This window comes from Lacerta agilis, chromosome 15, assembly GCF_009819535.1.
Source record: "Lacerta agilis isolate rLacAgi1 chromosome 15, rLacAgi1.pri, whole genome shotgun sequence".
Classification (NCBI taxonomy): domain Eukaryota; kingdom Metazoa; phylum Chordata; class Lepidosauria; order Squamata; family Lacertidae; genus Lacerta; species Lacerta agilis.
In genome coordinates, this window is record NC_046326.1 from 18,051,323 (window position 1) to 18,075,206 (window position 23,884).

General features: G+C 43.0%; 1 protein-coding gene across 9 annotated transcripts in view; it reads right to left on the reverse strand.

Moving 5' to 3' along the window:
* Positions 1–23,884, reverse strand: part of NCAM1 (neural cell adhesion molecule 1) — a 212,524-nt gene that overhangs the window by 43,983 nt on the left and 144,657 nt on the right. For 3 of the 9 annotated variants that reach the window (XM_033171454.1, XM_033171456.1, XM_033171460.1), the window contains exons 8-15: positions 20,136–20,278; positions 12,667–12,696; positions 8,214–8,364; positions 7,429–7,613; positions 6,285–6,381; positions 5,601–5,771; positions 3,629–3,760; positions 1,767–1,781 (exon numbers count right to left, since the gene is read on the reverse strand). In XM_033171454.1, coding sequence (XP_033027345.1) covers positions 1,767–1,781; positions 3,629–3,760; positions 5,601–5,771; positions 6,285–6,381; positions 7,429–7,613; positions 8,214–8,364; positions 12,667–12,696; positions 20,136–20,278 — 924 coding nt within the window. The remainder of the gene's footprint in view (positions 1–1,766; positions 1,782–3,628; positions 3,761–5,600; positions 5,772–6,284; positions 6,382–7,428; positions 7,614–8,213; positions 8,365–12,666; positions 12,697–20,135; positions 20,279–23,884) is intronic. The other 6 variants (XM_033171458.1, XM_033171457.1, XM_033171462.1 and 3 more) reach the window with 3 other exon arrangements.

Consider the following 23,884-nt stretch of genomic DNA (forward strand, 5'->3'; position numbering starts at 1 on the left):
TGATTCTGTGAGCCAGCCACAAAACACTCTCATTTTCTCACAACCGCACCCCTTGACATCACAACTTGCACAAATGCCCCGGAGCCTCCATGAAATACTGCCCTCCAGTCCCAGCTCTTGTGCAAATGCTGACTTCCAATTATTGGCTGTAACTTCTTCGCAATGCTCAGTCAGCTGCAAGGGAGTTGCTATCGATCCATTATTTTCAGACATGGCTGCACTGGACAGCAACTTTATTGCTCACCACCAGCCTGAGAGCAAAGCGCCTTTAACACTCCCCCCTTTAATTCTCAGTTATTTATCTGATCACCCTTGGGAGGGATACAGTTTGAACCCCACATGAATTGGATGTCCATAAACCAGCCACGTAAGATTGGCCACCACCAGAGGTACAATATGTGGCTATTTATCCATGAAAGCTAAATGGAACTTCCATATATACAGGTGAAACACGAAAAATTAGAATATCATGGAAAGGTTCATTTCTTTCAGTAATTCAATTTAAAAGGTGAAACTAATATATGAGATAGACTCATGACATGCAAAGCAAGATATGTCAAGCCTTTATTTGTTATTATTGTGATGATTATGGCGTACAGCTGATGAGAACCCCAAATTAACAATTTCAACTTTGGGGTTTTCATCAGCTGTACGCCATAATCATCACGATTATGACAAACAAAGGCTTGACATATCTCACTTTGCATGTCATGAGTCTATCTCATATATTAGACTCCAGTAGCTAATGAAAACAATTGCTTACAAAAATGGACTTTTCCACGATATTCTAATTTTTCGAGTTTCACCTGTATAAGGGCATTGTACTGAACACACAATGGAAAAAGGACGTTGCCCGATTTGTAAGCATCTGGCTGGTCCGTTTGGGAAAGTGAACTGACCCCAATGTATGGGTGTCCATGTTTCTTCGGATTTTGAAGGGGCGGAGGGTGAATTCTTTTGGCACTAAACCTAACAGTGGAGTGAAAGCAACAGTACAATTTCATTTTAGGGCAGCTTGACGCAACTTGGTGCCCTCTAGATATTTTGGACTCATCAGAGTCCAAGCCACGGCTGTTTGTTCTTTTCCAATTTTCATTTCCAACATTTATCCACAAATTTAAACTAACATGAAAGGAAAAATTAAGGAGAGTCTGGCTCTGCCCACCTTCCCTGTTTACTCATGAGCTACTTCTGCTGTTCTTTCTCCTTCTTCTGGACTCTAAAGCCCCTTTAATTATAAAAGAGAGGCTGGTAAAGTGCAAGATCCCTCACCCCCTAACTGTACTGTGTATGCTAAGGATTTTTTAAAAAGCTTTTTCTTTTGGAATATTGACCTCCTACAAGTGAGTTTGTCACCTGGTATCAAAGCAAGCAAACCATTGGAGACAGCCTGGAAACTTCAACATTGCCTACCCCAGGTGTGTGTGTGTGTGTGTGTGTGTGTGTGTGAAACAACAACATCTCAAGTGAAATAGGCATACATGCAGATACAAACAACACTGCATGCTTTGGAGATGGGAAAGGAGGTATCAACCTCTTGACCAACTTCTACAAACGGCAGTGTTAACTGGAAAAATACAACAGCTACTCTAGCATCAGTGTTATTAGGAGATGCAAGAGTTTTATCAGCTACTTTGTTTCTAAGCACAAGAAGGAAGGTTAAAATAAACTAGAAAAGAAAAGAAGAGAGAAATGCTAAGTTAAAAAGGGCTATATCTACATCCAATGTTAGAGCACTCCAGGAGAAGGAATTCAGAAGCACTTACGTGGCGGTGGAGTGCCTGCGGTTTCCCCATGGTTGGAACACAGATGAAAAGAAAAGACAGACACAGACCCCAAAAGAAGAAAAGATGTAACAGAGATGAAAATAAAGGAGGTGATAGAACAAGGCACTGGAAATTTAAAACAAGTGAACGTTCCTTGCATTAGGGTCACATTTTCCAGGTAGGCAGGTTAAGATTACCAGAGAACAGTAAAAACTGGGCAGCTACAGAAGCACAGGAGGGTAATCGTGTTCATTTATCTGTGCACTGGATAGTTTGTGGGGACAAGGAACACAACTAGCTTCCAAGGAACTGGCGGAGTGGGAGAGTCGCTGTAACCTCTGGTCTTTGCTGCAAGGCCCTGGACATAACAGGAGGAGCACTGAGCTGAACAGTCATAGGAAAGGAGGTGTGGGTTTGTTGCTGATCATTTCCAGGCACACACGAAGAACATTGGTTGGAGAAAATTGGGAAAGGGTTATAAGGAAGCCCATCCAAACATGAGCAAGCTGGCTACGTAGAGGCTTGAGTGAAACTGGGAGTGGAAAAGGGCTTAGATCTGGGGCAACCACGTATATATAAAGCCCATTTTGTTACATTTAATTTTTATTACAAGTCTGAAAACAGCTCAGCTTCCTCCACTTGCCCCTCCAAAGAAGGAAGGAACTGGAAAACGTGACAACTCAGTACTGTATGACAGACGTACAGGTCCATCCTCACTCAGAGGAGAGGCAAAATCCACAGCAATAACTTGCAGTTAGCTCTCGCTTGTTCACTCTGAATCCTGCCCACATCCCGCAAAGCATATGGTGCACAAATGATGTGGAATTGTAAAGTAGGAGCCACAGCAGAACCTGCATGCTCACAAGCATGCACACAGCTCTGTGGCATCCTGATTCTTGAGCTTAACTCTTCTCCCAGTTAGATGGAAGTTTTAAGGTGTGCTCCAACAATATTTCTCTGTCTCTGACAATTCAATGAGGCAGAGTATATAATAAGAGTCAAGACAGGCCAAAAGATATAGTTGTTCATAGAGCACAGGATTAATTTACAGATCATGCTGCTACAAGCAGCAGTGATGCCTGCTCTATTGGTTGGCTTCAAAATGAAATTAAGACAAATCCAAGAAAGTTGATAAGTCTTTTAATGGTTACTAGCCATGATGCTAACACCAGAGTTGGAGACAGTGTGCCTCTCAGTAGCAGTTGCCAATGGGCAACAGAAGCAGGCCACCGCTATCCTTCTAGCCCTGTTTGCTGGCTTCCCATTGGGGCATTTGTTTGTCCACTGAAATGGATTGAAGCATGTGTGAGTGGGTGATGATGACAACTTGTTGGCCCAGGCCAAGTAAAAGGATTGTCAGTTTGGCTCAAAACTCAACCAATGTTTCATAACAGAGGAAGTTCAGATAAAAAAAAAAATCACCCTTCTACCCTTTCTCCACCCTTCCACCAGCTGTGCCAGAAAAAAGCTGGATCATTTCTCTGTCCCTTACCCACAAGATAGTTATGACATGTGCCAAGCTACAATAAAGGAGGGCTAGTTAAAAAAGAAAAGCCACACTACCCCCCTAAACAATCAAACCCCTTATTTCCATAACCAGTCGCTGGGAGCGCAGCTTGGTGGGAGGAAGAACAAAAACAGAAAAGACCGTTGGAAGACAGAAAATAACAGAAGTGGGTCGATGTTACAACCTGGTGAAATCAGAGAAATCTGGACTGATGTTTTGGGAAAGATCAGAATAAGACCTGCAAGAGGAACAGGAGCCATCCATGCATGGAAGGGAGGCTGCAAAGAGGCAGGGAAAGAAAATGAAGGACGTTTGCAAAAAGCAAGGAAGAACAGAAAAGCAGGGGGTTACTTACGAACTGGCTGTGTCTTGAACTCGGAGGGAGAACTGATTTCGCCTGCACCTTTGCCATTGATGGCAGTCAGTCGGATGGCATATCTTGTTTCTGGCTTCAAGCCCATCACAGTGAACACACCCTCCATGTTGGCTATTCCAGAAAAGAGAGGAAACAAGCGGAGGAATGTTTTAATCTATAACAGAAAACGGTTCATTTCACAATCAACAACACTATTTCCTTGGGTGTGTAGGACCTGGAGAGAGAAGAGCATGGGAGGAATGGTGGACGGAGAGGGGACCTGCCATCCTCACCTCAACAAAGCAGGGCATCCATTGCTTGCTTGATGATACAATTAACATGCAAGCTTTAGACTAACAAAGATCTCTCTGATCACCCATGGAAAGGTTGCTAATTTTTCACCCCTAAATAGGGCTTCTTAATAAAGTCATTAAAAGAAGTTGGAAAACTCAAGAGTTGTTACCTGATGTTAAGCTCCTCTATACAAAAACACACAGAGATGTAATTCTACAGTACTCTATCAAAGATAGATCCTCTTGTGGCCCTGCTATTTCTTCATGTCATGCTCCCAAAACTAACAGTTTCTTCATGGTTAGTCAATAGACAAAGGGCCACACTTGATGGCAAAATCCTGACTTTCATGTTCAGTGGGTCCACTGTGCTCTTCCTATTTTTGCTCTGGAACTCTTTCCCAAAACCCCATGTTTATTTGTCCACTTTTGGGTTGCACTTAAGCCAGATTTTTCTGAGTTTATCCACCTTGCTCTGCCCACTGTGCTTATCAGGACTCAGAGCAGCAGGACACTCTAGGCTTTTGGGACTCAATGCTCTCTCCTCCTTCCCTGTTGTTAAGAGGGGTTGCTAAGGATACTCTGTGCTTCTGGACTCATTGGTCCTTCTTTGTCCCCCTCCCTTCTATGCAGACACCTTTTATATTTAGCAGACAGGGGTGGGTTTTTTTTTGCAATTATGACATATGGTACAATCAGAACAGAAGTATGAGTGGTTTTTGGTTTTTTGCATAACAGGGTCATTTGGAAAATGAGGGGGAAATCCTGGGTTGCAGTCAGGCAATAACCAGAAGCATGCAGTTCAACAGTGGAAAAACTCCTAATGAAAAACTGACCAGTTTGAGGGAGGGGGCATGGAAAGAAAGGGAGGAGGTGAAAGAAGGCTACCTCTGCCTGCAAACAACAACAACAAAAAAAACCTTATTCACGAGCCCTTGCAAAATCAGTTTTTCAAGTGGGCCAAATCTCCCTTCAGAATTTTCACGCATCAGTTAAGATAAGATTTTTGCAAGAAACCTATGGCACAGCTGCAGAACAGCTTTAAAAGTTCTTGGGCATGGGGAAATTAATCTGTGCACAAGTCAATTAAAATATGGGTCAAGCAAATGTATTGCTATGAGTTTGTGGGGTGCAAGACACCCTAAATTCCTGGGTCAAATAAAAGTTGGACTTAATCAATGTTTGCGAGTTAGACTGACAAACACTGAACCCCTGGATTGTGTTAACAAGTCAGGCCAGCCTGGTGACTGCAAGCTGAATGTGGGTTGTTAGGGGGACAAAGACCAGTGATGACCCAATCAAAGAAAAACACCAGGAGGGCGAAGACTGTGCCCCTCCTCCAGCTGTGTGTTAGTGGGCAGAGACAAAAAATGGGTTTAGAATTTTAGTTTGGATGCTGTAGGCCGGAAGAGACTAGTTTCACCAGGTTAGCAGTGATAAGGAAGAAGGAAGGTGAAGAACACTATGTGGGCTGACTGGAACAGGCTGTAAAAAAAAGAGAAAGAGAACATGGCTGATGTTTTCTGTTCTTAAACCCAAGCCTGCTGCATCCATGGGAGAAGCAAGAGACCCTCTTGGAATGTGAATGCTCTCCATCTAAACTCAGGTTGTACATATGTGTAAATAAACCATATATCACAAGGACATCAGTCTCTGCTGGTTGGCAGTACTCAACACCCTACCTTCCTTAGCATCATACATCCTGGAGTGCCAGTCTTCCTCTCCCCGCGCTCGCCACTCTGCCTTGTACCGGAGGATGGGAACTCCGCCAGTAGCCTCAGGTTCATCAAATTCCACTTGGGCTGTGCTTGAATAGGGTTCCACTCTCTCAATAGAAGGTGCAGATGGTGTATCTGAGACAGGGAGGAAGGCAGAACAAACTAATGAGGCCAGATAGGGCAGGCTCAGGGCAAACGTGCACACATAAAAAACTTTGCAGTATATGCACAGTATATTTTCTGTGGTGGTGACCCCCCCCCCCCACTCAAAATGCCTGTTTGAACTGAGCATTATTGGGAAAAGAAAATAGTAGCAACTTTCACCCCTTGAACACTGTTTTGCGCCTTACTCATCTCTGACACCTCTTATCCCAAAGTTTGGGATGAACCTCCAAAAGTTTTGTACAGTCCTAGAAGAAACTCTACATGGGAATCACTGTAGTAGCCATAGCTTAGGGGCTAAGGTCTTTCAAACTGTTCAGGATAGCATCTTTGAGAGTTCTGGGTGCTCTACCAAGAAATTTGTGTGTGGTCAATAGGAAACCACGGAGCAAGCTTATAAGGCAGCAGTTTCATTCAGAAAAAATGGAGGAGAGGAAAGTTTCTAGATCTCATAGTGTACCTCTGAGGGGCACCTGCATGACTCACCTGCTTGTACAAGGATGAACTCTGAGGACTCCTGACCAATCCGGTTGACTGCTGTGCAGTTGTAGTTTCCAAAATCATTTTCTGAGTCTGGTGTCACCTGCAAAGGGGAAATTGATCAGGAGGGTTAGAGCACCTTCCCTACTCGAAAAGAATAAAGAATTTGGAGTTTTTTATTTCCAAGAAAAAAAGACGACTATTACAAATTACAATTACAAATTAATGAGGGAGGATTTGGTATTCAGAATCCAGAGCTATATCATCATGCTTACTTAGTGTCAAGCATTAAATACTGGAAGCCAACAATTGGTATTAATTTTCTGATTCATTTTTTGATAATTTTCAGGTACTAGAACAATTGGTTAAATCTTTTAAAACAAAAAATGTGATGACTTTATATATATATTTATCAATAAATCAGTTTGATATGCAGATGTTAAGAATTGAAGAGAATATAGAATTGGAGGGTCCTGTATTGTCGAGACAATGGGAGAGGGTTATAACCTCTATAACAAAGGTGTCAATGGACCTTAAATTATGACATACAATGGAAAATAATATTTAGAATTTATTGGACTCCACTATGTTTGCACAGAAAAGGACCAAGACAGCATTTTGTTGGAGATGTAATAAGCACATGGTTTCAAAACTTACTAAGTTTTGGGAGAAAGTAGTGGATTATATAAATATGTGCAGGGGGAAGCTATTATATGGAATTTGACAACAGGGCGACATAAATCAATTCACTGTGCCCTTACTATGTGTTGCCAAAAGACTGATATTGCTGCATTGGAAAGATAAATGTATGGCTTGAAAACCAGGATTGAAGACCTGACTACACTCGCCATTTATGAGTGGATTGCTTATAGACGTAGACTTTGCATGGACAAGTATAATGAAATTTGGAAAATACAGTAGATTAAAAAGTGTGTAAGAAATAACCTGACCACTGGCCATGCTGGATGGGATAGGAGCTGCATCCACAGGCCCCAACCCACTGGCTGTATGCTCAACTCATTTCACCCTTAAGGAGAAACAGGTGTGGTCAAACCAAACACCCACCCTCTGTGATGAAGAGGAGATTCTACATCCCCATGAATATGTATGTGCCCCAGGTTCCTTCTCAGCAGGGAACTGTATGTCTCACCTCAAGGTAACTGGCAGTTGGAGTGTTGTAGATCCTAATGTTGCTATAGTTGGAGCTTGGCAGCAGCTGCCCATCCCGGAACCAGGAAATGACAGCACTTGGGTATGCAAACACCTCACAGGTGATGTTCACCTGGTTGCCTTCCCAAGTGTAAACGGCAACAGGGCCCTGTAGCTTCGGGGCATCTGAAACAAGGAGAAAGCAGTATTTGGAAAAGTCATTAGCAAGAGAGAGTAAAGAACCCCTCTCTAGATGTGCTGCAACATTTCCTTCTCATACCTTCCTAAGTGCTAATAGCACTTCTGCGCAACACCATGGAAAGATAACCAGTTTACAATTCTAGCCAGTTTACAATTCTAAGATAACCAGTTTACAATTCTTATTCCGAATAGGATTCCTCGCAAGAAAAGGGAAAAGTTGACAGCTATGGCAATGGTAGCCAGCTAGAAGCTTCTTAAAACTCAGAGGAGTTAATGAAGGCAACAGCCCCCCTTTACAGTTTGTCACCAGTAGTGTTATTCAGAGCTATACTGCATCTGAATGCAAAGTTCTCACACAGCTACAGTAACTTCTCACTCCACCACGGTGCCCCTCCCATCATTATGACCCCTGCTTGTTACACCCAGAAAGCCATGCCCACCACTACATTCAATAAAATTCTTCCCTCCTTCCCTCCACACATAAACATTCTGTGGGTTTGGACCCCTGAGGAGAAGAGAGGGCAGTAGAAAAAGGCAGAACCTGTACAACGGGAGTGGAAGTGATGGTGAAATGTGCCCACTTACACTGGACTTCCAGGTGCATGGCTTGGGAATCTTGCCCTATGGTGTTGCTGGCTATGCAGATGTACTCCCCAGCATCCGTGTATTGAATGTCTTTCAGCGTCAGAGAAGATACCCGCGCATGGCTGCGCACCACAATGCGCCCATCCAGGGTCTGGCAGGAAAAGGAGAGAAGAGTTCAGAAGCTATGGAAGATATGAGCAGATGAAGGTGCATTCAGAGAGCAGGAAATGCTTGGAAATCAGGCTGGGCTTTGCTGGGCATCATTTACCCTATGTCCATCATTCAGACCTGGAATGGGGGAAGCAGTGGCCCTCCAAAAGTTGATGGACTCCATCTCACATCATCCTTGACCACTGGTCATTCTGGCTTGGGCTGATGGAAGATGTAGCCCTCAAACATCTTGAGGACCACGTGTTCCTCACTTCTGGCTGAGACACCAAGAGGCTGCCACTTGCATTCTGCTTTCCGGAGGTCATGATTCTTTCCTTGCTGTCTGACCTATGAAGTTGAACTGGGCCAACAAAAACCTGCTTAACAACATTGCTTTGTTTTCAGGGTGCAAAGTTGCACTCCTGCCATATGAAGGTAGGAGCAAAATAGACCCACTGTGCTGACATCCTGGTCCAATTTAATTTCTAATTAATTTCTTCAACAGGTGTTCACAGGCAGGATGGATACCATTATCTTGTCTTTCCAGGACTGAGCTGAAGGAGAGTGCAGGAAGAAAGGGAAATGCTCCTGTTGCCCAGGCAATGTCCGGAAAATGGCAGCACTCATCATAGCTGCAACCAACAGACTCACGCTCCACCAAGAAAAATAGCTGTAAACCTGGCTTTCAGACAACCCTACAAATGTCACAATGCTTTGGTTCAGTCTTAGCAATGACAAAAATATTAGCAATGCAGGGGAATGAGGTCATTTTGGAGAGCAATTGGACTGGACTTTGTGCTATGCAGCCAGCAACGTAGTATCTGGCTTCCAGACTTTCATACTGTCCTGGATGCTGCAGCTGAGCGTGGCTTAACTGCAGCTCCAGACAGGTTTTGAAATTTGAAATTCCAGTGGTGAGGCTGATGCCATTTTGAAGGAGCTCCTTCCTGGATCCAATTCTCTAGGCTAGAATCTTGTTTCTGGTATCAGCCTGCTAGAGGTCCCTGGGGAGGACATGGAAGAAACAGGTGAAGACTGTGGTTTGACCTTGCAATCAGTTCACAGAGGTAGAGTGCCCCGAACGTGGAGGCTAAATATAAATATCATAGATAATGGCAACTGATAGTATTTATTTGTCCTCAAAACTGTTTTCATGCAGTTGCTTCCCCCGCCCCCCCAATGTGGGAAAGGCGGCTATTGCATTGTAGCTGGTGAAGAGAGGGATTTCCCCCATCCCTCCCCACCCATTCCCCATAATGCAAATGCACAAAAAGAAATAAAACAAGCACACAACCCACACCCAAAAAACACCTCCACCTAACCAAATACTCCCAAGAGAAAAATTCCTGTAGATTAACAAAGAAATAGCAAGATGTTTCTACAAAAGGAAAACAAAGGTGGTGTCTACTAGAAAGCTGCCTATCAATGAAAAAGTGATTCTTCCAAATTGGGGCAGTGAGATTATTAATATACTCCATTCAGGGTGAAAATGCACCAAGAGGCTGTCAGCTGGTCCCTGTTCTTTCATCTGCAGCCGAATCAACATTCCATAATATGCACATCAAAAGTGGCACTTGTGGCCTGATTAGGCTCCAGCCAGCTACAAAGGGAACACACACTCAACTGAATGCCCAGTTTTATCATCAGTTGTCATGGCAACAGATGCACAAGGAAGATGATCCAGGAAGTCCTATTTGGGTATATGTTCCTATGCCCTTGCAGCAGTGAACAACTTTGCATCCCATGAAAATCAGCCAACATTGCTAAAGGTGTCACATCAAAGAACCACTTTGGTTAACAAAGCGTATTATTGTCTAGGAGGGGCAGATCTAACAGGATTAATTCACACATGACAATTTATCACTTATATATAGAAAATCTGCACATTTCTGTCCAATGCACATGTACTGGAATTCTTCATTTGACAACAGTTTTCCATATGCATACATGGCGAAGAAGAAATTATTGCATTTTGCAGACCCCTCCTCCCTCACTTCAGTGTTTTACCCACTCCCAATTGCCACCCTCTTTGCTTCTGACACACTGCCTCCCTTCCCTTGAAAACAAATTCTGGATTGGATCCAAATCCTCCAAAACACAAAACAGGTCTTGGGTTGGGGAAAGGAATCCATTTTCAAGGTATTCATCTCTCTCGCCAAAAAGTGATTTTTCTGTGCCTTCAGTTCCTTTGACAAACAGATAAATATTATATCCTAACAGATAGATAGAATTATGCTAGTAAGTATGGGTCTAAAGGACTTTAAATGTTACAAGCAATAGCACCCCCCCAATACAAATACATGATGGAAGTTTTACCAGCTCAATTTCCCCCCACAAAATACTCTGAGGAAAAACAAGCTGGATTCACCTTGTGGAATAAGCAAGTGAATACATTCTTGGAGAACTGGAGTTTACAGGCACCACCTCTCAGTAGTAAAACAGCACATGCAGCATGGAGGATATTAAATTATATACAAATGGATTTAGAAAGATGGTGGGCTGACTTGAGTTCTTACTATCTTTTTATGTTTACTAGGAACCCTGCAATCCACCAACATGTTTCACATTTTATAAAAGCAAAACTGTCTAGACTTTCTCGTAAGGTTTAAGGATTATGGCCAAACTGGGCATGAATGCATCTTATTTTCCAAAAGGAAGTCACTGCATGGGGCTATGGTGCTTTGCCATCATGCAAATTTCTTCTTCCTATGGCTAACCATCAGTCTATGGCTAACCATGCACTGGGGAAATGGTTAAAGTCTCTCTGTTCAGCTCAAATTCACATCAGGCTCCCCTAAAACTTCATCTGGCAAAACAGAAAGACACTGAATATGCCCTCATGCATTTCCAGCATCACACCTAGCTCAAGCCCCTGACGATCTGTGATCATCCTAATGTACTCTTACTTAAAAGAGGTAATTATCAGGCTGAGATTCCACCTAATTCAGTATTCTTTTCAACAGACCCAGCACCTGGCAAGTGAAGGTGGTTCATCTAGAAATTGGTCTAGCAGCAAAGGAAGATCTACCTTCTGCCTGGGTTCAGAAGCAGATCACAGAAATGACCAAGAAATGACAGAAGCTCATCCTACAAAGTTCCCATCAGAGTAAGAGTAACCCTTTTCATCTGCTGCCATACATGCATACATAATGAAGAAATGGGAGAGGATGATTCAGCTCGGATATCCAGCTCTTAAGAGTTTGGAACTCTAAGCAGCAGCTAAAGAAATTATGAGAACCACAGCAGAACCCCCAGTTTCTTGCACCAGACTTCTCAGACTGATTTTGCTATAAGCCGGGTCATGTTTACTAGTACGCGGTTCTGACGCATTTCAAGAAGTCTACCCCATCCAATTTATGCAATACACATTTCATTTGCTCAGTACACAATCCCAGTTTAATGGAAGCTGTTGGTCAAAATCATATTTGCTAAAGTAGGGTTACGATTTAAATTATCCCCTTCCCTTCTTGCTCCCAATTTCCCAATCACAAAATTGAGCATGAAGTCCAAACTTGATGGATGTGGGATGAATGCACACGATTAATCCCTCTCTGTTGCACTGTGGCTGAAGTTGGTGATCCATACAGTACAGATTGGAGCTCCAGTCTGACACCTAGGTCAGCCAATTACCCATCTCTAAATGTAGTCTATAGGACCATCTTCTGGAGAACACATAGACTTTGAGATAGGTAACTGCACTGCTTCTCAGATGGAATGTGATGCAAACATTTTAAAGTAGAGCAGAACGTGCCTAACTGAAGGAGAATGAGCAAACAAGTGAATTTGAGCTGGGCTAAGTGGGCTGTGAGCACAAATCCTGAGATGAGGGGAATTACTAATTCATCCTCACCTTACTCCATGAGCCCATGGATGTCATGGATGAACAATGCTTTTAAGAACTTTGCTTTGGGAATTTGTGCCTAAAAGAGCTTTCAGCCTTCTAGGTCCAAAATGGAGAATATTGTTCATTGTTATTGAACATCACAGGTCCACTTTAATCTCACCAAAGCCCCAAGGTAGAGGTCCTTGGTGATGTCTGTCCCATTCCAAAGACACTGTGCTTGCTCATCCAAAGATGCAGTAGGACAGAAAGAGGTTTCTAGAGCTACCAGCAGATAGCTTGAACTTATGATAGTAGATATATAGATAATCAACACCAATGCAGTTACATTATTAATACTAGATTTAGTTGGGTTGCTTACTGCTACAAGATATGTGTTAATCCACAACATTTATATACATATTTATACACATAAATACACAAAGCTAGAGAAGATTGGCTATTTGTCTGGTAATCTTATACCTCTTGTTTCTCGGGCCGGGTCCATGAAGCCTGGAGAGAACAGATAGATAAAACACAACACACACAAAAAAAGAGCAATAAATGTTTACAAATGTTGTTGCTTCCCCCGCTTCAGTTAATACGTTGTATGCATCACACTGCATTCCGTGCACATGCGAAACCAAATTTAAGAAGGGAGGTGAGGTGGGTGGGACAATGAAGGGCGAGGGGGATTAAGGTGGGACCTCCATTCCCTGGTATTTGTTCGAAATCAGGAATTAAACCAACAACAACAACCCCAAGTTTGATTGATCAAGGGCTAAATTATCATTTGCAGACTCTGCTTCTGCTCAGCAGCAAGGCAACTTAATCTGCACATTTGGCTCTGTCACATTTTGCCGCAAGCAGCCCCCAATGGCAGCAATCCCAGTGACACCCCACCCTTGCCCCACTGCAACAGCTTTGCAATGCAAAAATATGGACAGAAATGCTTTCCTGGAACCGCATAAGCATATTACCGGTACTCTGTGTCCACAAGCAGAGAACAGCTATTAAAGCAACACATTTTAAATGATTTCTCATGCATGCATACAAGCATATTTTCTTTTTATGTTATATCATATTATGATGCATGCTGTTAAAGAGGCAAGAATGCTCATATCAGAAAAAAGAAGCACAATTTGAAATCTATTGAAAACAAGAAAAGTAGAATCCAATTTAAACCTCTGGGTCAATTTCTCTACTACCTGAAACCCAAGGACATTTTCCACCTATGCCCATTTTCCTGGTTTAAGCTGCTGCAGTAAAAGGAGTCCATAATCACCTGGTAATAGAATCACATGACCAGGAAGATGCAAGACTTTGGGTGCAGTGAACACTGCGGATGTTTGGATGGCAGCAACATACACAAAGGCCAATGGACACCAAACACAAATGGCATGTTCAGGGAGTGAAGATGAGCAATGAGACACCTGTTTCCCAAATCATTCCCAGCAAGGTCAGTGCCACCAGCTCTGACAATGACCAGTTTCCGACATACTGTATGCACACAAACCCTGCCTCAACAATTTCTGTCTCTGCTCTGACTCAGGAAGTGCTTAGAGCCTTCACCAACCTGGTGCCCTCCAGATGTTCTGGACAACAACTCACATCAGCTCCAGCCACCACAATTGGCATAGAGATGTAGGAGATCCTACAGCTGCCCTGAGGATTCTTCACTCTGTAGAAACGTTCCCATTCAATACAGTGGGGGAACCCAATCTGCAATTTCAGGTGACAGCTACTCACATAAGAGACTTGCATGCAAATATGAGTGCTTGTACACGTGTGAGACTACATTACAAACAAGCCTAGTTACCCATCATATGCAGGAGCAAGTCTTTAGCCATATTGCCCTGACTCCTCCTAAGCAGCAACCTGAAATCATTGACACTGGTGATGTTAATCTAAAGGAACTTTGGCCTTGTGCTGAGCCCCGCTGGATGTTCTTCCCAAACACAACCAGGAGAACCAAAACAGAAGGAGTAAGGACATTTCCTCCTTGCAACAAACATATGCACTACAAATCCATAAACCCCAAATTCAATAATCTCCCTATAAGGATTTAGTTAAGTCAACTCTCAGTCTCAGTTTACCCCATCTGCAACATGGGGAGAATAATACTTACCCAAACTTATAAGGCATTTTTTTAAGGAATACTAAAATAATAGGTAAGAAGTACTTTTAGTTATTTAAAACACTATATAAATGCTAATTATTATTTGTCATTATCATCATTAAAGCTGCATTGAAGTGGGCAAAACTCCAGGCATTTATAACAAAATCAATCCTTTTGAAGATCATATTCAAAAGTATGTACAAGCCATTTATTTTGGTGGAGGCACTACTAATTGAAGCTAGGGAATTTGGCACAAAAGGGATGATTGACTGATTGCCTTGACAATGATTTATATAGTATTACAACTAACCTTGACAAACTTGAATTATGAATCATGAGCTAAGAGGCAGTCAGGTGGGGAAAACTGACTGGAGGTTTTCTGGAGAAGAAAAAGATTCTCCCCTGTACTCCAATTCCTATCCTGACTTTATGGCATGGATGACCAACCTGATTGGGCTCTAACCCAATTTCTCTAGCTATTGGCCATGCTGGCTGGGGCTGATGGGTCTTAAGAGTCTAAGAGCAGCCAGAGGGCCACAGGTTAGCCACTCCTAAGTGTATGGGTTCTCATTTTACTATGATACCAGACTCACAAAGGTAAAATCTATCACAATGATAAGTAGGAGCCAGAGGCATAGAATTTAGTTGCGGCTAATTCTCCCATAAGCAGAACCTTTATAAACCCTTTGCCAAGTATGTTGGCAAGGCAGCTAATAGAAGAAGAGGAGTTTGGATTTGATATCCCGGTTTATCACTACCCTAAGGAGTCTCAAAGCGGCTAACATTCTCCTTTCCCTTCCTCCCCCACAACAAACACTCTGTGAGGTGAGTGGGGCTGAGAGACTTCAAAGAAGTGTGACTAGCCCAAGGTCACCCAGCAGCTGCATGTTGAGGAGAGGAGACGCAAACCCGGTTCCCCAGATTACGAGTCGACTGCTCTTAACCACTACACCACACTGGCTCTCCATTTTTAATAGTAAAAATGGGATCAATGTTTCTTTTCCATCTATTTAGTTTTTAATTTTATTTATTTATTTATTAAATTTGTATACTGCCCTATACCTGTAGATCTTAGGGAGGTTCAAAACATATAAAAAACCAAAAATACATAATAAAAACAAGGACAAAGACAACCCAATAACCGCCCACCCTTCCACTACACATTTAAAAAGGGCATTGGGTGTCTATCAGTCAAAGGCCTGGTTAAAGAGGAATGCTTTTGCCTGGCGTCTAAAGGTGTACCTTGTCTTTATTAATCACACATATATAGTATAGGGGTTTGGTCTGACAACTTAGGGCAAGAGGCTGGGGCAACACTGCTTAGAGCTCACTGTGGCTAATTGGTATACAACTTGTTGAAATACGCGTTTTATTTTTATTTTTTAAAGGCTGCTGGGCCAAACCTCCTTGAGGAGTTCCAGGCCCTCGGCCTAAGTTGCCAAAACAGAGGCAAATAAGTTTATGTGCATGAAGTGAAGGTAGATGGGAGGGGAACAGCACTGGGTAGCAGTCTACTTTGTGGGGATCAGGGGGAGATGGTTACTTGGCTACCTCCACTGCCTTAAACTGTCAACCAGGTGTAACTCAAACATAACCTCTGTGCACCGAGCTGGAGGCTTTGCACAATGCATACTAAGCTCTATCAGCTTTGACTGCTGGGGACAGTGGGCCTAAGAACGTTAGCAAGCAACCAGCCCTAAGGTTTTGTGTGTGTATTTCTTCTGTTCACTAAGAGAAGCTGCATAACTGATAGCAGACAAGGTGTTGCACATGAAGATCCCCACCACCACACAAGGCACCATTCCTGGCAGCAAAATTAATCCATAGACAGCACTGTTCCTGTATCTAGATAACACCCTGGCTTGACTGAAACTACCAGTAGATTCTACCGTTTGCACAGTCAATGGGCACCTCTATGCTTTTGCACAAATCCCATTAATTTGCAATGGGGCTTGTTCAAGAAACTTTCATGGAGGATGATGCTTCTTGAAAACACAGCAAGTTCTACATAAAATTTAAAAAAACGAAGTCATCTCATCAGATTGCCTACTCTCAGGAGGTGCATCCTAATGCATAATCAACGGTTTTGAATAACAAACACCTGATCATCCGTCTGACAACCTGGTAAACCTCACAAGGATCTAGTCCAGTTTAATTCTCATGCAAGAAAAAACTGGACTTACCCCAGGCTTCACTGGTTTGGACAGCTGGAACTATGTCCTGCCATCTGCTGGTTAATAGAAATGCATACCATACATTGGTATTTAGCTGGGACAGTTGAGTTACAGTGATAAGAACTAAGCTGCCATGTGGGATCAGATCAAAAGACCCATTTAACCCAGCTTCCTGTGGCCAACAGGAACCTGAGAGATGCTTCATGGAAATTCTTGAGCCAGGAAAGGAAGTGATAATTCATCCTTACTGTTCAGTCACCGTCATCTGTTAGTCAGAAATGTACCACTGCTGGATTACAATTTTGGCTGCTGAACTAAACTAGACTTCCCCAACTGGTGCCCTTCAGATGTTGTTGGACTCCAACTCTCATCAACTCCAGCCAGCATTCTGAATGCTCAGAAATGAAGATAAAATTTGTAATTGCAAACATCTGGAGGGTACCCAATTGGGGAAGGATCTGCTAAATCAACTCCATTCCTCCTTTTATTATGGTGTGCTAACAATATTGAGCACTGATGGTTTAGGAGGCCCATTTGTTGTCATTTTGCTTTACCCCACACTTGCTTAGACTGTTCCCATAACACAGATCTCTTGTTTGAACTAATGACAAAACCAAAGCATAAATGCCTGAAAATTAACTGGAATGTAATGGCGATATACAAAGAACAAGAAAACTCGTCAACAAGGCATCCAGCCCACGCACCAGACGAAAAAGCAGCAACAGCAGCAGCAGTAGCAGCAGCAACAACAGCAGCAGCTCTAAATTCTTCACGTTTCTCCTCCCCCTGCCCATTAGAAACTATCCAAAGGAAGATGAACCTTTATAGTTCCTTAGAATAGAGTGTTCAACGGCAGAAGTGAACGTTTCAAAAATATTTAGCAGTTTTACTCTGAGCTTCTTGAAGGGCAAATTCCTCAGGGAAAAATAACTCAGCCACCTCTCCCAGCTTTGTGCATTGTTTGGCTGATTTACAATGAATTCTCATGCTATATTTGAACACAGAAAATGCTGCCATTAGTAACTGAACATAGGGAACTATAGATGGGTGGATCAGTCTATTTCTGGTTTGTGTCTGTTTTCCATGAGTTCATTCATAAGTTTATTCTGTCTCATTTCCACATTAATCTACTTCCCCATTTTTTAACTAATCCAGATAATAATTCACATTTAAGGATGTATTCATATTTTAATATGTATTTTACCATAAAACAGATATTTAGATAAGCATTTTAGCTCAATATGCAAACTTCTAAACATATTTAATCCTAAAATATGCTGTTAAAAATATACTGTTGTACTTGATTTGGATTTGGTCTTTCCCTTTTTTCTAAATAAATAAACATGCCTTCCCATGTGGCTCAAACAATCTATAGTATGGCTTCTTGTGTCATATGAACCTGGACTGTGATTTGTTTGCCTTAACCAAACCTGAAACAGCAAGCCAGAAATAAACCAAGAAGTCAGATAGGAACTTGCATGGCAGGAGAGAAGCATGTTCACAATGAAAACATGGCTCAAGACAAACTGTAGCTTATCATGACATACAAAGCAGTCCAATGCCTCCAAACCATTCTGCTCTCTATGTACAGTATGTGTTTGGATCTGAATTCCCTATTTTTCTATACTATCATAACGAATGAAAAAGGTTCAACACTTTTCTTTGTCCTTAAATGCAATTAACTAACAAGCACTGCTTGAATTTGTAGCCGCATAAGAAGTGAGCAATGCTCTCCCTTTCTTTATTCATGCCGTTCACATGGGACTATTATGATGAGCGGCCAGCCCTGTGCAGCTTCTGGCCGCATCAAATCTGTAGACATCACCTTTATTTCAAAACTGCTAATTATTTTTGCCATCAAGAACAAAAAAATGGTTTCGGTATGTGGTCGACGACAGTTAACAAGCGAGCACAAAGGCAGCCAGGGCTTTTGTGCCTGGAGTTACGTGCAGCGTGAAAGAGTAAAAGTGCAGGATATCAAGAGAAAAAAGAACGAACAGGCTCATTTGGGTCCACAGAATGTTTTTAGGCTATATATGCATCTCCCCCTTCCCTCACCCACCCACCCAATTTCTCCCAAGCAACTTCTGCTTTTGGTAGTTGCTGTAATGGCTGTTGCACACTGGAATCGCAGCACCAATACCCGGCCCATCATCTAAGAGCAAAAGGATGGGTACAACTTTCCTTGCATGTTTGGCAGTCAGAAAGGAACAAAAACATGCACCTCCCAAGAGGCTACAGGTCCAGCAAGCTCCTGGGAAGCAATGGAATTGATTATTTAGGTCTGCAAATAAATAATCATTTCTTTGTGTGTGGTTAAGTAATTGCCTCTGGGCAACCATGCAAGGAGAAGTAGATAGAGAATTGGTTCTGTTACCCGGGGCTAGAATCAATAACATGTAGCTCCTCCACATGGTGTACCACTGACAGTGGAAGGTCACCAGATACTAGAATGACTCCACCCACCCAGGCTGGTTTTTGGTTGTAGTCGACAGAAAGGGCTATAAAACCTCCCTATTAGTGCTAGGACCTTGCCTCAGAAATTTCCTGGCTCTAGACTTGGTCCCTAGCACGTACCCTTTGGCTCCAGGCTCCCTCTTGATGGCTTAGCTCAGGCAAGTTCCATTCTTATGTGAAGCCATTGCAGGGTTGCAAATTACTAAGGCAGGTTTTTGTTTTTGCTAAGCTGACAGAAATATGAATCCTACCTTAACATACAACAAGGGCAATGAAACTGTATGAGGCTAGTGTCACCCTGTTCTGCTACCTCTCAACAGGCCAATATATGTATTGCACACATCACAGAAGACTGCTGAACCCAGCCCCCAACTATCCATCATGTGTTTTTTGCAATGTATCATATCCTTTGGATTCTTACAATTACACCAAGAGTCTCCATGTCAATGACAGATATTCTGATCAATGCTACTTGGACATGGGGGACCCAAAGGTACGGGCTACAGCGAGATCCATTGGCTTACTACAGTGGAATCAGGTTAGTTGTCAGCAGCCGTTTATCCTACAAGGGATTTGAATAACATTTTGGGAACATGCCTTGGCAGAATAGCAAGTCAAAAAGGGAACCCCTGTGTTGCAACTCAAACGAGAATAAAAAAAACAGAGCAACACGAGACCAAACAATGTAATATGGACTCAAAGAGCTTTAGTGATGTCAATGATCAATATAAGCATTCAAAGGGAAGTTCATCCTGATAATATGACAAAATATAATGTGTGTAAATAGTCTCTATATATGGCACAAAAAATGTAGTATTCCAGCAAAGCCGAAGTGGTGAATGTGATCTTCCAACGGACAGCGTTTCCGGATAAAGTTCACTGTTTCGATGTTACTTTCGATATTATTATGAGCACTGTCCCTGAGCATGCTTTCTATGCCACAAGATGGGCTTTAAATTTATCTTATGTCTGCTGAAGAAGTAACCTGAAGCGTCTGTAACCCGAGGTACCACTGTACTTTGGACATTGCATAAATATTAAGTATTACTATCTGCATGTGAACCAAGCTTAGAGGAACAGCGGTTCCAGTGTGCAACATTATATTGCCAGTTGAGAGGGAGTAGAGGAAGCTCCTGGGCTATCTACGTCCCCTGATTTTATTGCCCTGGTACAGGAGGACTGGACCTAAGGTGAAGCAATACCTTCTCTTCATTACTGATGTTCCGTGTAGAGGTCCTCCACGTGATGGAGGGGATGGGGTCCCCAGAAGCTTCACAGGTCAGAGTGATCTGGTCTTCCAGTTCCATAGCAGTTTTGTTCTCCACATAGGTGATTTTGGGTTTTGCTAAAGAAAGGGTACAAAAGCACACAAAAGAAGGTTTATTTGGTTGTTGGTTTATATTGACTGAAAACACAGGGCACCGTCCTCTGACAAGTCACAACTGCACAAGGCTCATCAAAATAAATTCCATTCCCATTTATTTCATTGGGAATTGCCAAGAGTCTGACCATTACTAATTGTAGGCATAAGGGAACCAAAACCTATCAGGGCTTTGCAACTGTACCTGTATACATGAATCTTATTAATCAATTTATTATTTTTAAGAACAATAATGCTAGGTAGTAATATAAGGCGACAATCCAACCAAATATCGGCTGCACTCCAATAACAACCTAGGAATAAGACCAATGTAAGTGTCCTTCTGAGGAGGCATACATAGGATTGTGCTCAAATTCTCTCACTGAAATCCATACAACTGAAAGATAATTAATTTCTTTGTTTCTTTATTTTTAAGGCATTTGTGTACTGCCATTCATAAACATTTATTCCAGGATACTTAACAAAACAATACAAATCAAACACAGTCAGAAAAAAATATACAATACATTAGCTTTTGATGGATCATATTAAAGTACGCTATAATCCCATAATGAAAGTTAATTTGCATAATAATCTTGTTCATTTTGCATATTTTTGCTCCTGCACACTGCAGAAAGAGATTTTAAGGAGCAGCTGAATATTCACTAGGCATTGTTTTTACCCAGGGCATCTCAGGGGCCATAGAGTCGATTGGTTCTCACTATCTAATGGCAGAGGGAAAGGTCCAACCTCGTGAGACATCTAACATAGGATGCTTCCTTCAGGAGGCTGTGGGAAGGTCTGCAGCTAGTTCCCTTCAGACATCAAGACACCGGCATCACACACAAGAGGAAGCACCCCAAGTGTGTGCATGTGGGTCAGGATCCTGATAGGAAGGGGACCCTGATAAGCTCCTGGAACATGAGAAAAACTATGTCAGCGAAGGAGCTTTATTTCCCACAACCAAAGTCAATGGGCGGGAAACTTTCTCTCAAAAATGTGTATTTTAGTGGTTGTGTTTGTTATGATTGGTTTTAATGTTTATCATACTTTTGTAAGTCATTTTGGGTCACTTTTGTGAGGAAAGCAACTATTGCAGTAGAAGCAGTAGTAGCAGCAGCAGTAGTAGCAATAATAATGGTAGACGAACCCAGAACCTAAGAAGAAAAAGTGTATCCCACACAGAGCCATAGCTAGGTGATCTTGCGCCCCTGGCAGAACCGTCCAGATTGTGCCCCCTAGCCACGGACAAATTAGCTCTTCTTTCTGCCTCCCCCCTTCAATTCACCCTCTATTTAAAACCATTTCTTCTGAGGCAATAATCAATATTTATATTTATGGACATATTTTTAGCCGATTTTGCACCCCCTCCGTCGCCTGCGCCTCTGGCGGGGGCCCACCTCACCACCCCCTACCAACGGCTCTGATCCCACACACCTACCTTCCACTCTGCTGTTGAATCCACAAAGAAGGGTGGTTTGATTCAATCTCCTCACCCTTTTGGATTGCTCTCTCCAGAATTACAAACTTGTCAAATATTACATGACATCTGGGAAGCTAAGCTGGGGACTAGCCAACTCATTTTTATCAATGTACCAGGTATAGACATATTTATTAATGTGCTGCTGTTGTTGTTATATATACCGGTATATGTCTATCTATAAATCTATCTATCTTATCTGTGTACACACACACACACACAGAGAGAGAGAGAGAGAGAGAGAGAGAGAGAGAGAGAGAGAGAGAGAGAACTACATAATCTTTTTATTTAAAAATTACTTCAAGATGCCTCACGGAAAGCAATTCAAATGAAACTAAACTAAACAAATGAAGCAAAATAAATAATTTACTTCCAAGCATTTGATGGGATGGTTACAATTTTTTTAGTTCATTATTCCTGAGTCTACTGGGGTGGTGTGGTTATGATGTGCTGTGCAATGCCAGGTCAATGATGAATAAGACCACTGCCATCCACAACCTGATTGTGGATGAAGGACTTGACCTGGCATGTGTAACAGAGATTTGGTTGGATGAAGCAGATGGGCCTGTCCTTGCCGCTGCTTGTCCACCAGGTTTCTCTTACGCACAGCAACCCAGGCCTTGTGGGCGGGGAGGGGGGGGTTGCAGTGATTTTTAGGAAGTCAGTAGTTTGCACCAGGCGTCCTATTGTGAAGACCCAGTTCTCTGAGTGCATGTTCTGGAAACTGGGCAATAGGGGCAGTTCCTTTTGGTGTACCGACCTCCTCGCTGCACCAAGGATTCCCTGCCCGAGCTGCTTCAGGTCGTGGCGGATGTTCTCCTGGAGACACCTAGTTTGGTTGTCCTAAGGGATTTTAACATCCATGCTGACACGACCTTACAAGGGAGCGCTCGGGACTTCGTGGAATGCATGGCCTCCATGGGGCTGTCCCTGAATAAGTCTGGCCCAACTCATAGTCACAGACGTGCCTTGGACCTGGTGTTCACCTCTATGGATGTTGGTGATCTGACACTAAGTAAAAGTGAAACTAAAGAAGTGCCATGGTCAGATCACTTCCTGGTGCAACGGGACTTCTCCACGACCCTTCCCCTCTGCAGGGAGGTGGGACCAATTCGGATGGTCCGCCCCCGCCACTTAGTGGATCCAAATGGTTTCCAGAGAGTGGTAGGGGATGCTTATCCCATGTTGAAGGCCTTTCAGCTGATTCCCTGGTGGCCCACTGGAATGTGGAGTTAACCAGGGCTATTGACTGTTTGGCTCCGAAGCATGGAGCCCAGACAGCCCCGAGGTTTTCCACGGATCTGAAGGCAATGAAACAATCGCTGAGACGGCTAAAGCTGACCAGACACGGGTTAGAGCTCAATGTCAAGCCTACCAAGTGGCAGTAGTGACGGCAAAGAAGATTTTCTTCACTGCCTCTATTGCATCTGCAGAAAACAGCAGCAGGAGACTTTTTCAGGTGGTTCACAATCTAGCGGAACCACCTGCTCTATCAGGGCCCAGTACGGGCCACATGATCTCCTGCAATGATTTTGCAAAGTTTTTTTACAGATAAAGTCGCTCAGATTCGGGAAGAGGTAGATGCTACCGTGGGAGCAGGGCTGGGGCGGGAGAGTGCTAGAGTCCTATCTAGTCAAGTTGCATGGGATCAATTCCAATATGTTACCTCCAAGGATGTGGATAGGCTGCTTGGACGAGAGAAACCAACCACCTGTCTCCTTGATCCTTGCCCATCCTGGCTTATAAAAGCTAGCCGGGAAGGGCTAGGTGATGGGCTTCGCGGGGTGGTGAATGCTTCTCTCTGTGAGGGAGCCTCTCCAGACCCACTGCAGGAGGCAGTTATTAAACTGCTTCTTAAAAAACCATCTTTAGATGTGGCCAATATGGCCAACTATAGCCCAGTCTCAAATCTTCCATTCTTGGGCAAGGTGATTGAGCAAGTGGTTGCTGAACAACTCCAAGCACACCTGGAAGAAGCAGACCATTTGGATCCCTTCCAGTCGGGATTCGGGCCTCATCATAGGACTGAAACTGCCTTGGTCGCACTGGTCGATGATCTCCGGCAGGCTAGGGACAAAGGTGAGAGCTGTTTCCCAGTTCTGCTGGATCTC